We start from the raw sequence: 16,942 nt of genomic DNA on the forward strand, positions 1-16,942 counted from the left end.
TGCCCAGGGCGTCCCCCCAACAGGCCCTCATCCAACTCCTCACCCAGGTCCTCCTCCTCCCACTTGCCCTTCAGCTCTTCCATCGAGGCCTCCTCCGCCTCCTGGTATATGTCTGATACCTTTCCGTCTCCTACCCACATGCCCGAGACCACCCTGTCCTGTATCCTGCGGGAAGGTAGCAGCGGACATTCCACCACCTGCTTCTTCAAGAAAGTGCGGACTTGCAGGCACCTAAAAGGTATTCCCCGGGGGCAACCCGAATTTCTCCTCCAGAGCCCTCAGGCTAGCAAAAGTCCCATCTATAAACAAGTCCCCCATTCTTTTGATACCCGCTCTGTGTCCAGCTTAGAAACCCTCCGTCCATTCTACCTGGGACGAACCTGTGGTTGTTTCGTATCGGGGTCCAGACTGAGGCCCCAACCTCCCCCCTGTGCCTTCTCCACTGACCCCAGATCCTCAGTGCTGCCATTACCATTGAGCTCGTGGTGTACCGTGCCAGCGAGAGCGGTGCCGTTATCAGTGCCCCCAAGCTAGTACCCCTGCAAGATGCCGCCTTCAGCCGCTTCCACCCCCCCCCCCCCCCCCCCCTTCTGAATCACGGATAAGTTTGCTGCCCAATAATAGCTGCAGAAGTTCAGCAGCGCCAGCCCCCCGCCCCCCGACTGCGATCTACCAACAGTCTTTTAACTCGCAGGGTCGTTTGCCCACACAAATCCCGTGATAATCCTATTCACCCGCTTGAAGAAGGACTTGGGGCTGAGGATGGGAAGGCACTGGAAGACGAACAAGAACCTGGGGAGGACCGTCATCTTCACGGACTGCACCCTGCCCGCTAGGGAAAGCAGTAGCATGTCCCACCTCTTAAAGTCCCCCTCCATCTGATCCACAAGCCGAGTTAGGGTGAACTTGTGCAGGGCATCCCAACTCTTAGCCACCCGTATGCCCAAATAGCGAAAGCTCCTCTCCACCATCTTGAGCGGGAGCTCTCCCAGTCTCTTTTCCTGGCTCCTCGCATGGATCACAAAAAGCTCGCTTTTCCCGACATTCAACTTATACCCCAAGAAATCCCCGAAATCTTTTAGGATTTGCATGACCTCCCCCATCCCCTTCACCGGATCTGAAATATACAGGAGCAGGTCATCCACGTACAGTGAAACACGATGCTCCTCCACTCCCCGAACCTGCCCCCTCCAGTTTCTAGACCTCCTCAGCGTCATGGCCAACGGCTCGATTGCCAGGGCAAACAGCAGGGGGGACGGGGGCACCCCTTCCTCGTTCCTCGCAGCCTAAAGTACTCCGGCCGCAGCCGGTTCATGGACACACCTGCTACGGGGGCCTGATACAGTAATTTGACCCACCCTATGAATTCCTCGCCAAATCCAAATCTGCCTAACACTTCCCACAGGTACTCCCACTCCACCCGATCGAAGGCTTTATCCGCATCCATTGCAGCCACCACTTCTGCATCCCCTCCTTCCGAGGGCATCATGATCACGTTCAAGAGCCTCCGCACATTCGTGTTCAGCTGCCTGCCCTTGACAAACCCCGTCTGGTCCTCATTAATCACTCCCGGGACACAGTCCTCAATTCTAGTGGCCAGGATCTTGGCCAACAGTTTGCCGTCTACATTAAGGAGCGATATCGGCCTGTAGGAGCCACATTGCAACAGGTCCTTATCTCACTTAAGGATGAGCGAAATCAAGGCCCGCGACATTGTCGGGGGACGGGTTCCCCTTTCCTTAGCCTCGTTGGAGATGCTCAGCAATATCGGGCTCAACAGCTCTGAGAATTTCCTACAGAATTCTACAGGATATCCTTCCGGTCCCAGGGCCTTGCCCGACTGCATACCCTCCAAACTTTTGACCAATTCCTCCAATTCAATCGGGGCCCCTAATCCCTCTACTAGCTCCTCCTCCACCTCGGTAAACCTCAGCTGGTCCAAGAATTGCTTCACCCCTTTCCTCCCTTCCAGGGGTTCTGACTCATACAATTTACCATAAAAAATCCTTGAAGACCTCATTGATCCTTTCCGAGCTCAGGACTGTGTTACCCTCCCCCCGTCCTTAATTCCCCCAATTTCCTTGGCCGCCTCTCTCTTCCATAGTTGGTGCGCCAGCACCCTACTTGTATCAATTCCTGATTGACAATAACGTAAAGGGTTATGGGGAGAATGGGTGTAAAACGCATTGAATTGTCTGATCTGCCATGATCGTATTAAATGGCAGAGCAAGCTCGACTGGCTGAATGTCCTACACCTGTTCCCATGTTACTGCAGAATAAAATAGCTTAACAACCCAAATCAAGTTTTATGTAATTCAACATTGACTTGGCTGCCTAGGAAGAGCCTGAAGAAACATGTATACGGCAATTTGGTCCATGTTACAAGAGAGTCTGAATGTGACACCCTCTTGAACAAAATAGAAAAAGGAAGACTGGACTTGGATTTAGAAGTGGAAATCAAAGTACACGTGGAAAGTAACAGAGATCATTAAAAAAAATTATTAGATCAATGGTAGAGATCCAAATGTGACAAACAGGGAGCTTGGTGTATGGACTGACAAAGGTGGTAACCAGTCTGCCAAAGCCACACACTTGTGGGTGGGGCACTGGAGGAGAGGATGCAGTACTATAACCCGATTCAGTGATGAGTAAAGCACAAAAAAATCCATTCCTGGTTGTATTTATTTTTGTGGAATTTATACCAAAGGTCTCAAAAAAGGAAACATTAAACCAGAATTTGCTGTAGCCAGTCCTTGCCTGTTAAATTTCCATGAGCTTTTCCATGACAAGTTGCTACAGTTGGGAATTGGATACAGTGCCGTGCCCTCTACTGGACATCAGAAAATTGCATGAACAGAAGAAATGAAGAAATAGAAAAATGCTCAGCAGGCTAGGCAGCATGGGTGGAAAGGCAGGGTTTATAGCTGATTGACCTTTCATCAGAGCCACTGGCTTTTTGGGCAAAGTCACCGATCCGCATCCTACCTTCCTCTCTTTTTAGATGCTGCCCAATTTCTTGAGAGCTTACAAAAAGATAAGTAAAATATAGCAGAACATGAAAAATGTATCTAATCTGGGACAAGTAAAAATAAACGGAAAAATACCAACCACATAACAGAACACTGAACAAATGCAGAAGACAATTTGGTTTGCAGGTCCGATCATCTTTTGAGACATTGTGTCATTTCATTTTTTACATTCTACAAAATGTTAATATTCTTCAACACATTTTGTACAATATGTGAGGGCAATATAAAGACTGGTGACTCTTAAACAAAGCCAAATAAGCTTTGACATGCCCGATTAAAAGGTTCTCTTTATTCTGTTTAATGAAGAGACACAAATGAAGGATCTGCAGACAAACAAAACAAAATGATTCTATCTGACAGATTACAAAGAATCAAAGCAAACATAAATCATACCTGGAGTGGGCCAACAGAAATATGTTTCATTGAGTCCTCCATATCTGAAACTGCTGAGCTCCTCAGAGGTTGTTCAGTTGGCAAGACACTTTCTACAGAGCTGCCATTTTGTTTTCGATGCACATTGTAGCATAAAGCAAGGACCAACATGCAGAAATAAATGTTGGGGGCAAGGAGGAAGTAAATGCAAATGGTATGAGGTTCAAGCTAACTAGCACATAGACACATGCACAAAATACATGGCTGAAAATGAAGCACTGAAACACCCATGCAGGTCAATTAATGTAATTTTGCACCTCTCTTTAAAAGGTCAAACAAACTTCAGTCATTGATAATTTTATTTTGTATGTGGTGCATTCTGAGAGTTGGAATAGCATATTGGCCATCCTTTAAATTGTGGTTCAAGAATAGGTTTCCAGTGCTTTGGGTACAAACATACATGCAACACATATATTTATACATATAAATTAACAGGAATTTGAAAAAGGAATGTTTCAATATACCTGTAGTACCAATTTCTTAGCACAGATAGCCACAAATTTTTATTTTTTTTAAATTTCTTTTTAAATTTAGAGTACCCAAATCATTTTTTCCAATTAAGGGGCAATTTAGTGTGGCCAATCCACCTAGCCTGCACACCTTTTGGGTTGTGGAGGCGAGACCCACGCAAACACGGGGAGAATGTGCAAACTCCACACGGAGTGACCCAGAGCCGGGATCGAATCTGGGACCTCGGCGGTGTGAGGCTGCAGGGCTAACCCACTGCGCCACCATGCTGCCCTCAGATAGCCACAAATAACACAGTTAACACAATACACCTCTATCTGACTCATTTGGGAAATAAGCCATGTTTTGAAAAAAAAAACTTAAAACACCACAAAATAGGATTTCTATATGTGAGGCATGCAATTCAGGGAAAACATCAAGTAAAACAAAGAAAAAAAAAAGAGAGAGGGAGGAGGTCCAACTACTGCTGTCACATCATTCATGGTTTCTGACTTTCACAAATGGGTAAAGCGACCAGGTGAAATTTCCAAAACACGGATTTAAAAAACTTGAAAATCCATGTAATAAAAGATGGAATCTGGCTTCAGTGGTCTGTCAACAGCAAGTTTAAAGCAAAACCTGCAGAGGCCCATCATAAATTGTCAAGATTTTACTGCATCTGATCGGGGAGAGTAGAATGATAAAAATAGTGAATGAAAGGTGAAATTTATCTGCATAGTTTTTATAACAGTCCAGAGTGTTTAATCCCTCCACCACTGATGAACAGTGGCAGCCGTGTGCACCATCTACAAGATGCACTGCAGGAACTCACAAAAAAGTTCCTCAGACAACACTTTCTAAACCAACGACCACTACCATCGAGAAGGACAAGGGCATCAGATACCTGGGAACACCACCCTGGAGGTTCCTCTCCAAGTCACAACATCCTGACTTCGAAATGTATTAATAGCACTGTGGGTGTACCTATCGCTCAGGGGCTGCCGCACTTCAAGAAGGCAACTCACCACCACCTTCTCAAAGGCAACTAGGGAAGAGCAATAAATGCTGACCTAACAGTGACGCCCACATCTCGCGGATGAATAAAATAAATACGGAGACCAAACTTGTACACATTATTCCAGATGTGGTCTCACCAACGCCTAGTAAGACGGTAGCAAAACATCCCTACTGTTAATTCCATTTCCCTTGCAATGAATGACAATATTCGCCTTCCTAATCACTTGCTGTAACTGCATATTAACTTTTGTGATTCTTTTACTAGACACCCAGATCCCTCTCCACCTCAGAGTTCTGCAATCTCTCTCCATTTAAATATGCTGCTTTTCTATTTTTCCAACTAAAGTGGACAAATTCACATTTTCCAACATTATACTCCATCTGCCAAATTTTTACCCGTTCACTTAACCAATCAATATCCCTTTGCAGACTCCTTAGATCCCCTTCACAATTTACTTTCCTATCTATTATTGCGTCATCAGCAAATTTGTCCCTTCATCCAAGTCATTGATAAAAATTGTAGACAGCTGAGGCCCCAGCACTGATGCCATGTGACACTCAACTTGTCGCATCTTGCCAAGCTAAAAATGACCCAATTATGCCCACCCTGTTTCTTGTTAGCTAACCAATTCTCTATCCATGTTAATGTTACCCCCTACATCATGAGCTCAGGATTTGTGTAGTAACCTTTTATCTGTAACTTTCTCAAATGCCTTCTGGACTCCAAGTATAGTACAATCACAGATTCCCCTTTATCCATGTTGATTGTTACTTCCTCAAAGAACTCAATAAATTAGTCAAACATGACTTCCCTTTCAGAAAACCATGTTGACTCTGCCTCATTGCATTCAGATGTTCTAAGTGTTGCGGTATATACTCCTTAATAATAGATTCCAGTAACTTCATTGCAGTGTTAATGTGACAGATGTCAAGTTAACTGACCTATAGTTTTCTGCATTCTGCCTATCTTCTTTCTTGAATAAAGGAGTCACATTTATTATTTTCCAATCCATCCAGATGGGACCTTTCTGGAAATCTGAAAACTTTAAAGCAATACATCTACTATCTCAGCTGGGATAAAGCCCATTTGGATCTGGGGACTTGTCAGCTTTTAGTTCTAATGGTTTTCTGAGTACCCTTTCCCTGATGAGTACAATTGTTTTAAGTTCCTATCTCCCTTTCATCTCCTGATTCATACCCATTTCTCGCATGTTATTAAAAACAGGGACCAGGCACAATGGACTTCGAGAGGAAGGAAAGAGTACCCCTCTCCACTTGGTGCCAGGGTGCTCCAGGGCAAACCCGCTGGCCAAATGCCATGGTGAGAGGTGTCCTTCAAGGGAGCCGGGGTTGGGGGGCGGCGGGTCTGTGAAGCCTTAAACCTTGCTTTCTTTCATATTTCATACTCCTCAACAACGCACAGCACAGCCTGTCTATCCTAAAATATGTTCCCAGGATAGAGCCATTTTGCAACTTGTTTCTTGGAGAAGCATTTCACATCACCTGAAGTTTCAATAGGCTCGGTGGTTTCACTGTTGCAGTATACCTGCTTTTATCCCTTTGTACTTGCTTGTATGTATTCCATTTCACACCCAATTAACTTTATGAGCCTCTGCAGTGACCTGTTGCCTGCTTCATAGGATTTATGGAGATTATTTACATTGCATTTTACACCCCATTAACTCTCAAGAGCTTCCTCAGATTGTGCACCTGGTATCTAGCAGAAAGCATTTTTTTTCATTCTTTATTATGACAGCAAACTCCGTGGCTTCTCTTCCATCCAAGCAGCTGGCTGAATGGATACCAGAGTGCAGAGGTTCTTGAATGGCGAATGTCTCACAGCCACCGTTGTATTTTCAGGCTGGTTGACAAGTGAGTTGAGCAGAATCTCCGATTTTGGCTCCTAATGGCTGTGGGGGACTGGGCTCCTGATTTGGGTGGAAGAGAGTAATTAGACTGTAGGTTGCCATCCTAAGGGGTTGGCTGCATGTATCCAGAGAAAGGAGGCGAGACTGTACTGTTCTTGGCGTGGGGGTGCTACATGAGATGCACTGTTGTGTTTCAAGTCAAATGTCATGCAGGGTTGTCCAGGTGTATTTTTTTAAATATAAATTTAGAGTACCCAATTTTTTCCAAATTAAGGGACAATTTAGCATGGTGAATCCACCTAGCCCGCACATCTTTTGGGTTGTGGGGGGGTGAGACCCACGCAAACACAGGCAGAATGTGTAAACTCCACACGGACAGTGACCCGGGGTTGGGATCGAACCAGAGTCCTCATCGCCGTGAGACTGAAGTGCTAACCACTGTGCCACCATGCTACCTCCTCCCAGGTGTATTAAGTGTAAAGACACAACAACAATAAGGTCGTGGGATGTCCAACCCGGAGTATCCAAGGTGCGCATTAGTGTTGCACTTCTCTGCCTCAGAATTCTTATGCCTTCTTACCAATTGGCAATTATCATTTATCATTCACCACTCTCAGTTGCCCTCATTCTCCAAGTCACGGACAGGGATTGAATCCTTAAGTGTCAAGGGTTGAAGGTTGGGTTATGGGCTTTGGGAAGAAGAAGCCAGTGCCTTGCTGCAACAGCCACCCAACTGCACTAGGGGATCCAGGAGCCCTCAAGGTTCGCATGGGCATCCATGCCTCAACATATGCTGGACCACATTGCTGCTGATGTGAAGGGAGGGAACAACCAGATAGGAGCACATTGACGACTATGAAGGGCAGTAACCATGGACGGTGAAGCGACAATGTACGGTAGCACAGTGGTTAACACTGTTGCTTCATAGCGGCAGGGTCCCAGGTTTGAGTCACTGTCTGCAGAGTCTGCACGTTCTCCCTGTGTCTGCGTGGGTTTCCTCCGGGTGCTCCGGTTTCCTCCCACAAGTCCCGAAAGAAGTGCTGTTAGGTGAATTGGACATTCTGAATTCTCCCTTGGTGTACCCGAGCTGGTGCTGGAATGTGGCGACTAGGGGCTTTTCACAATAACTTCATTACAATGTTAATGTAAGCCTACTTGTGGCAATAAAGATTATTAATATGGGCAGCAGCTAATAATCTTTATTACTGTCACCAAGTGTTATACGTTTAGCTGATGTTGTATAAAGAGTCAAAGGTTCTGCTCCTTTTCCACAAACACCTCTAATTTACTTCAACAGACTCTGCACAAAACTCTTAACACCACATCACCGACACAAAGGCCACCTGAAGCCCCTTTACATATCAGTGTCAATTATTGGATACTTAACTTAAATGAGGCAACTAATTGAAATGTCTCTTAACCCATTACTTAACACAAGTAGGCTTACATTAACACTGCAATGAAGTTACTGTGAAAATCCCCTTGTCGCCACATTCCGGTGCCTGTCCGGGTACACCGAGGAAGAATTCAGAATGTCCAAATTACCCAACAGCACGTCTTTCAGGACTTGTGGGAGGAAACCCACGCAGACACGGGAGAACATGCAGACTCCACACAGACAGTGACCCAAGCCGGGAATCAAACCTGTGACACTGGTGTTGTGAAGCAACAGTGCTAACAACTGTGCTACCATGCCGCCCATAGCAACTAGCCGCCGGAGGTAGTGTTGGGTTGTCAGCCTCCAGGATCAGGAGGACAAGAAGTATTGGGAGGGACTGAGGGTCATGGCATGGATTATGTCACCGATTGCCTCTCTCTCTCTCCTTCTTCCATTCCTCCCAGATTATGGAGTTGTATCGAGAGCTGGTCTTCATTTTGTTTACTGCTCTGGAGGTGGACAGATATCACTGACTCGGACAAGGCCAACCAGGCAGCAGCTGGTGTTAGAACAAGAGAGGGCTGCCCATCAGGCCGAGGAGGGGGGCAGAAGACAGTAGAGAAGGAAACACCTGGGTGTACAGGACCTGCATGTCCTTCATCAAGTTGTTGAACACCATATGCTGTCAAAATCTCTGGTTGACTAAGGAGACAGTGCAGCACTGCAGCCACGTTGTTGTGGACCTGGCACCTCGTGGAGGAGGAGCCCTGAACTTGGGCCTGAGCGGGATCTTGTCTGGCATTTCTCAATCTTTAGGTCACAAGTGCCACCGAGCTGTGACGGATGCTCTGTATGCCCAGGTCTCCGACTACATCCACTTTGACCTGAGCCAAGCCCACTATGATGCCTCAGGTCCAGACGGGCATCGACGACACGCATGTCACCTTGAGAGTACTGTGGCATCAGGGAGTGCCCTTTATCAACCAAAAGGGGTTCGACTCCCTGAATGTCTAACTTTTGCATGACTACCACCTCAACATCATGCACTTGGTGTGTATGTTAGACACGAAGTGTTCATGATAGCCAACCTGGGGCACTCTGGTGTCCCCAGGTTCTTCGAGGACCACCACAGGCTGCGAGAATGGCTCATGGGGGGGGGACAAGGGCTTACCCGTTGAGGACATGGGCAATGACATCAGTGCGAAGGCCCGGGACCGAGGCAGAGTCCCGTTATAATGTGAGTGATAGTGATCAAGTGGTGCTTTGGGCTGGTGAAGATGCGATTCCACTGCCTGGACCACTCTGGCGGTGCTCTTCAGTACAGCTCCCAGAGTCTCCTGCATTTTTGTTGTCTGCTGTGCCATCCATTACCTGGTGCAACAGCGGGGGCAAAATTTCCAGGAGGAGGAGGAATGTACCGCTTCCTCTGATAAGGGGGATGACCAGGAGAGAGTGGAGGACGAGCCCCAAGTGGACTCAGGTGGTGAAGGATGAATAGGTGGCCAGGGTGTGACGTTCCAGCTGGACCAGAGAGACCCTGATAAGCATCCAGATATTTGGATTATGAGGCATGGTGTCCAACAGCTCCACAACAACCCCTCCCCCCACCAACTTTTGACCCTATACCCCCCCCCCCCCCCCCAAACCCGCTGCAAACCTTACAATCCCCCGCAACCCAGGTCTCTTTGACATCACACCAGGGTGATGGGCCTGGGTTGGCCGTGTCAGCGGGTCGCTCGTCAAGGCAGGAGGGTGATGACGACTTGCAGAGAAAAACTGTGATGCTCCTCACGTTCTGCTTAAGTCTAACTCCTGTCTGCTGACTGCACACTGATTGCTGAGCTCATGTCAGAGTGAGGGCCAGGAGTACATTGGCATGACCCGAGGAGCCAGAGAGGTGGAAAGAGCCTGCCTTTCGTGTCCTGTAGCCTCAAAGGGTCTGCACCTGGAGGGACCTGGTTGACCTTCGGGTGTCACTGGCGTTGCCATGTCAACCTGTTCTGCCTGCTGCCCTGAAGATGCGCTGGTGTCAGGAACTGGGGATTCAGAAGGGATGCGTACTGCAAGAGTCTCCTTAGTAGAATGCTCTGGGATGGACTCCAGTACTTCTTCCTACCTCGGGGTGCTCATGGGCCCCTGGGCTATTCCATGGGATGGAGAGGTAGTTGGAGGGAGCGGCAGAAACCTCTGCTCCACATGGCGCTGCCAGTCCTGGAGGACCACCATTGTCTGCACCATGGTATCAAAAGCCTTCAGAGATGGCCCTCTGACTGGGCCATGCCTTGAACTCCACTACTCATAGCCTAGACACCATGCCCCAGGCTTTTCACTGCAAATGCCACCATTGCAGTGTTGACCTGGGAGCCATGCAATGCAGGCAACACTATTGCAACTGAAGGCTTTGGGACTCCTCCAATTGACCTGGCAGTTCCAAGAATGTAGCCGACAACCCCTCCTGGATTTCTCAGCTCTGCCGTTGCATCTCCAGCTGCTCAGGGTGAAACTTTTCCAGAGGCACAGCTTCTGCCCGAGAGCCAGATTTCTTTGGGATACAGAAGACCACCGACTGCCCAATCCCGGTTATACTCCTGCCTCCACCAGATGTGCATCAGCAGCTGTGTCATATTCACCAGATGGTGAATCTGCAGCCTGCCCACCGAGGTGTTTGGGTCTGCACTGGTGGATGGTGATGGATGTGACACCTCTTTGCTATATTCCTCAGAGCTCTCCTCAGAGGTTGTGGGGTGTCCCCCCACCCGTCTTCCCCCTTTATTATGGGCTATCCTATCCTGCAAGGTCACAAAGAGGACTTTATCCTGCGAGAACACAAAGAGGACATTGTGAGCCGGACACACCAGGTGGGTCGGGGGTCTACAGCAAGTGGTATATATGGGCACCACGCCTAGACAGGAAGGGGTTGTGATGAGGAGTGTCTGGGAGTTCTGACGAAGATGCTGCAAGGTTGGATGTTGGGAGACTGCAAGGTGGCAACGAGTGGATTAATGGTGGCATTGCAGGGGTGACAAACGGTACTGATGTCAGGACGAGATTACCCCACCTTGCAGCTCATAGGAGGTTATTCAATTTCTTTCAACACTGGAAGCCAGCCCTCCTCGTCAGGCTGCTTGGACCGACTGCAGCTGCTGCTGCTTCCCGGGCGGGATTAGCCACGTGACCTTTCAATCTTATACGCACATGGGCGTACAGGTACCCCACCTCTCATCCACCATGTCCAGAAGCGTCTTCATGTATTGCTCCAGGAAACGAGGAGCTAGTCTCCATGCTGCCAGCGTCTGGCTTGACTGGGAACAAGTATAGAGGGACCGTGTAAATGCAGCTCCCCCTTGTTAGCAGCACACAGATGAGCCCAGGTCGGGTGAATAAGAGACCAGTGACTGCAGCTCGACATGTTTCAAGTGGGGGTTAATTTATTGCACTAAGCGTGAGAAGATCGCGTTCAGTTTCATACTGGCCGAGCCGGCGGGAATCGCACAGTCTTTCGTGCCCAAAATTGCACTTTTGTCATTTTTCAGGGGAAACTCCCCACGATCTTTAACTTCCTTAGCTAGCCACAAGTGGTGCGTCATTCCCTTCTCTTGGGCAATTAGGGTTAGGCAATAAATGATGACATTGTTAGCCTCCCTCCCTCCCCGAATGAGTAAGAAAACACATCCAGTAACAAATTTTAATCTTCTTTCACAAGACTAATTTTGAAAGAATTTTGAAACATTTTTGGAAAAGCCCAAATTGCACTAACATGCCACATTACTTTCCTAAACGTAGAAGCCAATTTATGGTCCTTCTGCACTCTTAAATGATATGACATGTCTGGAGATGATGGACAGCATTCACAAAATAACTTTAGAAAAGTTGATTTCCATTTTTCCACTCAAGGAAGATGAAATGGGTCAAAACAAGAAATTGTATTCAGGCAAAGATTTGGTATAAAGGGAAAATATTTCAAAATAAACCAAAATTGAAAAGTATCTCTTCATGTTATATTTCTGGCTTTAAGATTTGGGTAAGATTTTTCATTATGCACATCACAACTGTAAAAATTCACAATTTTTATTTCTTATAAAATAATGCATTATTCCTAGAATGTCAACCTTCAACTTCCAATTGTCCATGAATGGAAAGAAAAATTATTTGTTTAAATGCAAAACACTCATTTAACCGAATTAAGTTAACATAAGTGACAGCTTGAATTCCTATGGAAACTATGTTCTGTTCAACTTCTAGTTTCATAGAACCATAGAATTTAGTGCAGAAGGAGTCCATTTGGCTCATCGAGTCTGCACCGTCCCTTGGAAAGAGCACCCTGCCTAACCCCACACCTCCACCCTATCCCCATTCCTCCACCCTAACCCCACCTAACCTTTTCTGGACACTAAGGGGCAATTTAGCATGGCCAACCCATCTAACCTGCACATCTTTGGACAGTGGGAGGAAACCAGAGCACCCGGAGGAAACCCATGCAGACTTGGGGAGAATGTGCAGACTCCGCACAGACAGTTTATTTTAATAATGTTTTGCACTGCATTTTCCTCTGTTCCCAAGCTAGAACACTGCAGGTGTTGTTTGCACAGAAACAATCAATCCTGTTTATGTTAGTTCGGCAGGAATCACTAAGGAGGTCAGGCTACCACTCCCACCTTTCTCTTGATCCAAATTATAAAACACTCTTGGGTGGCAGATGGTGCAGTGATTAGCACTGATGTCGTATGGCCCCGAGGACCCAGGTTAGATCCTGGCTACCTGTCCTTGTGAAGTTTGTACATTCTCTCCATGTTTGTGTGGGTCTCACCCCATAACCCAAAGATGTACAGGCTAGGTGGATTGGCCATGCTAAATTGTCCCTTAATTGTTAAAAATAATTGGGTACTCTAAATTAAAACAAAAACACTTTTCTGCACGTCAGAGCAAGATTATTTCACGCAAAATGCAATTCAGGCAGAGGTCTTTAAATGCTAGCATTAGATTTTCAACCACACGTTCCTCATGCACACAAACACATTTAATACTGCACAAATTGATTTATTATTGGTCTTTAGGATTTTACTCAATTTTACCACTTACAGATAGATGGATCAGCTCTTCCTATTTCCACTGAATTGTATGAAGAGAAATAATTCAAGGGAAAGAAATCATAACAATATTCTCAATTATGCTACCTTGTATAGCAATTAATGGGAGAACTCAAATATCCAATTTCCTCAAATTTACCAACTACTACAAAATTAACAAGTTTGCATGCATCAATTCTTTGAGGCACACTTGCAGATTTTTTTAGTACCGTATCAGATTTAATATTTTACAGAAAGCCAAAATGCGAACAACTAATTTGCCTTCCTGGCAAACAAATTTTTTTCATTTAAATGTACTTTTTTTCAGATTTTTACTAATACTATCATTTTTACTAATCCATCATACAATGCACCAGTTTCAATTGATATGGTTTTGAACAGAGTTTGCACTGTTCTTCACACAATGAGGTCACCTCAGGTCTTTAAAAGTAGTAATTTCAGAGAAGGGAAAAATTAAGAAATTTCTCTTCACAACTTTGGACCGAACATGTTCACTGCTGGCAGACTTCCGGTGGTGACTGGTGGGGGAAGTTCACACATAAAGTAGCTCCCGCTTTGGTCTTTGTTTTTGGACTTTTTAACCGGTTCCTGGGAATTTTCGTTACTAAAACCGACCCATCGTATGGGATAAGAAATTTGTCAGCAAAAATATGTCAAAAGGTTGGTGGCAAGAAGAGTTCAGGGGGTAATACTTTGACAAAGCCAGAAAGTTTGCGAAGCTCAGCAGAAGAGAAGGCGGCAGACCTGCCTTGGGTGGGACTGCTCATATTAGAGTGGAAACCCTGACTGAGGTGATGACACAGGAGTTTGAAAAGCAGTTTACAAAACATTTTGGAGGTGCAAGGCAGGGTGATGATGGAAAGATTTAAGCTGTCAATTGAGGAGGCACTTAGCCTGGCCCAGAAGCTGGGATAAACCTCAGGAGATGGCGAAGGAGCACGGAGAGATGCTCAAAGGTGTGGAGACGACCTGGGGATGGGGATCGAATCACCTCTTTGGAAGCTGGAGATGTTGCTAGTGGAAGAGAGGACCGAGTACTTTGGCAGAAGCCTGGGGTCATTGAGCCACTGTTGGCGACGATTATTGGATTCCACAACATCCAGGAGAAGGAGCGAGTTCTTCAATGGGCCAAAGTAAAATCGGGAATCGAGGAGGGAAGGAAGCATCATCAAGATAAACCAAGATATTGGAGCGGAGTTCGCTGAGCGGTGTGTTGCTTTTAATGAGGCAAAGTCAGCACTATTCAGTACTGGAGTCAGGTTTCGAGTGGTGTACCCAACGAGGCTGAGTGTGACATTTTGGTCGAGCTTGTTGGAGCAGCTTGAGCAAAGTTCAGTGAGCAAAACGTAATTATTTGGTGGGGGGAAAACTAAAACTAAGTGCATCCTACTTCCCCCAATTTCCTCTCAGCTCAAAGGCATTGATTCTTTTCTCATATGATCCCTTTACTGTTACTCCAATAAAGATCAACTAATTATTGAAACCGAGATTTTCTTGGCCCAAATGAATTAGATACAGTACCTACACAATGGGCAGCATGGTGGCACAGTGGTTAGCACTTCTGCCTCACAGAATGAGGGGCCTGGGTTCAATTCCAGCACTGAGTGACTGTATGGAGTTTACATAGAACATAGAGTGCAGAAGGAGGCCATTCGGCCGATCGAGTCTGCACCAACCCATTTAAGCCCTCACTTCCACCCTATCTTGATAACCCACTAACCCCTCCTAATCATTTATGGTCACCCAAGGGCAATTTATCACGGCCAATCCACCTAACCTGCACGTCTTTGGACTGTGGGAGGAAACCAAAGCACCCAGAGGAAACCCACGCAGACACGGGAGAATGTGCAAAATCCACACAGACAGTGACCCAGCGGGGATCGAACCTGGTTTTGGAACCTCGAGTTTGTGCGTTCCCCTGGGCCTGCTTGGGTTTCCTCTGGGTGCTCCGGTTTCTTCATTTAAAAAAAAACATACAATGCAGAAGGAGGCCATTCGGCCCATCGAGTCTGCACCGACCCACTTATGCCCTCACTTCCTCGCTATCCCCGTAACTCAATAACCCCATCTAACATTTTTTTAGACACCAAGGGCAATTTAGCATGGCTAATCCACCTAACCTGCACGTCTTTGGACTTGTGGGAGGAAACCGGAGCACTCGGAAGAAACCTACGCAGACATGGGGAGAACGCACAGACAGTGACCCGGCAGTGAATCAAACCTGGGACCCTGGCGCTGTGAAGCCACAGTGCTCTCCACTTGTGCTACCGTCCTTCCATAGGCTAAGGATGTGCCGGTTAGGTGGATTGGTCTTGCTAAAAAAGTTGCCCCTTAAGTGTCCAAAGATGTGGTTCAGTGGGGTTGTGGGGATAGGATGGGGGAAGTGGGCCTGGGTAGGGTGCTCTTTCAGAGGGATGGTGCAGATTTGATCAGCCAAATGGCCTCGTTCTGCACGGTATGGATTGTGTGGATAACCCTTTTTGAGTAATGGGCTTTGGAAATAGAGCTTGGTGGAAAAGAATAACACCTCATTAAGGAATTGAAAAACTACACAAATCTCAGATAAAAAGTAACACTTAGGCATTGCGCACGTATATCTAAATCGTGACACAGGAAGTTTGGTGGGCAGGGGCAGTTGATTAAAATTAATACTGAAGAATTAAAATGGTTTGTCCTTTGCATATCATCCTACTATTAATTAAAGAGAAAATGTGCACTTCACTGTAAGTGTACTGAGTAATAATGGGGAACATCAACTAGAAATAGGTTGGAAAAAGCAGGTGGTTATAAATCTCCAATTTTAACAGAATGTAATCACTAATTTTTCTGGGTCAGTATGTAGGTAGGCACAAAATAAAATTTGGCAGCATTATAATAGCTCAGGAAAGAACAAGATTGCTTAATTGAATACTTCAGTTTTCACAGAAAAACAAGAGGCATTTTCAAAATTGTAGACAAAATAAATAGAAGGGCTATCGTAGATTTCTGTACCGACAGGAAACAGTCTCAGACTTCAAGCTTTTAAGTAGAACTGGTTCAGAATTTAATAAAGACAGGAACAGTGCCAATTAACTGATGGGTATCATAGATTACAGCTCTGTTCAAAAAGAGGAAAGGCAGGAGCTAGTTAAGGGGTTGGGGAGTATGCAGGCAGGCAAGGCTTCGGGGCCGGATGGGTTCTCTGTTGAGTTCTACAGGAATTTCTCGGAGCTGTTGGGCCCGCTGTTGCTGAGAACCTTTAATGAGGCTAAGGAAAAGGGAATCCTTCCCCCGACGATGTCGCAGGCTTTGATCTCGCTTATCCTCAAGCGTGATAGGGATCCGTTACAATGCGGCTCCTATAGGCCGATTTTGCTTCTCAATGTGGATGTCAAGCTGTTGGCCAAGATCTTGGCAACTAGGATTGAGGATTGTGTCCCGGGAGTAATTCATGAGGATCAGACGGGGTTTGTGAAGGGCAGGCAGCTGAATGCGAATGTGCGGAGGCTCCTGAATGTGATCATGATGCCCTTGGAAGGAGGGGACGCAGACGTGGTAGCGGCAATGGACGCGGAGAGGGCCTTTGATTGGGTGGAATGGGAGTACCTGTGGGAGGTGTTAGGCAGGTTTGGGTTCGGGGAGGAATTTATAGGGTGGGTCAAATTGTTGTACCAGGCCCCGGTAGCGAGTGTTTCGACGAACCGG

At 46.5% G+C, this 16,942-nt stretch overlaps 1 protein-coding gene across 4 annotated transcripts in view; it reads right to left on the reverse strand.

Annotated features, from left to right (window-relative positions):
• mpzl1l (myelin protein zero-like 1 like) overlaps positions 1 to 16,942 on the reverse strand; it is a 69,772-nt gene that overhangs the window by 11,589 nt on the left and 41,241 nt on the right. The window contains exon 5 of one of the 4 annotated variants that reach the window (XM_038801879.1): positions 3,423 to 3,522. The exons of 1 other annotated variant lie outside the window; for it this stretch is intronic. In XM_038801879.1, the coding sequence (XP_038657807.1) occupies positions 3,423 to 3,522 (100 nt within the window). Of the gene's footprint in view, positions 1 to 3,422; positions 3,523 to 6,668; positions 6,854 to 13,246; positions 13,281 to 16,942 lie in introns of those variants that run through there. 2 more of the 4 variants (XM_038801880.1, XM_038801881.1) reach the window with 2 other exon arrangements.

This window comes from Scyliorhinus canicula, chromosome 7 (genome assembly GCF_902713615.1).
Source record: "Scyliorhinus canicula chromosome 7, sScyCan1.1, whole genome shotgun sequence".
Classification (NCBI taxonomy): domain Eukaryota; kingdom Metazoa; phylum Chordata; class Chondrichthyes; order Carcharhiniformes; family Scyliorhinidae; genus Scyliorhinus; species Scyliorhinus canicula.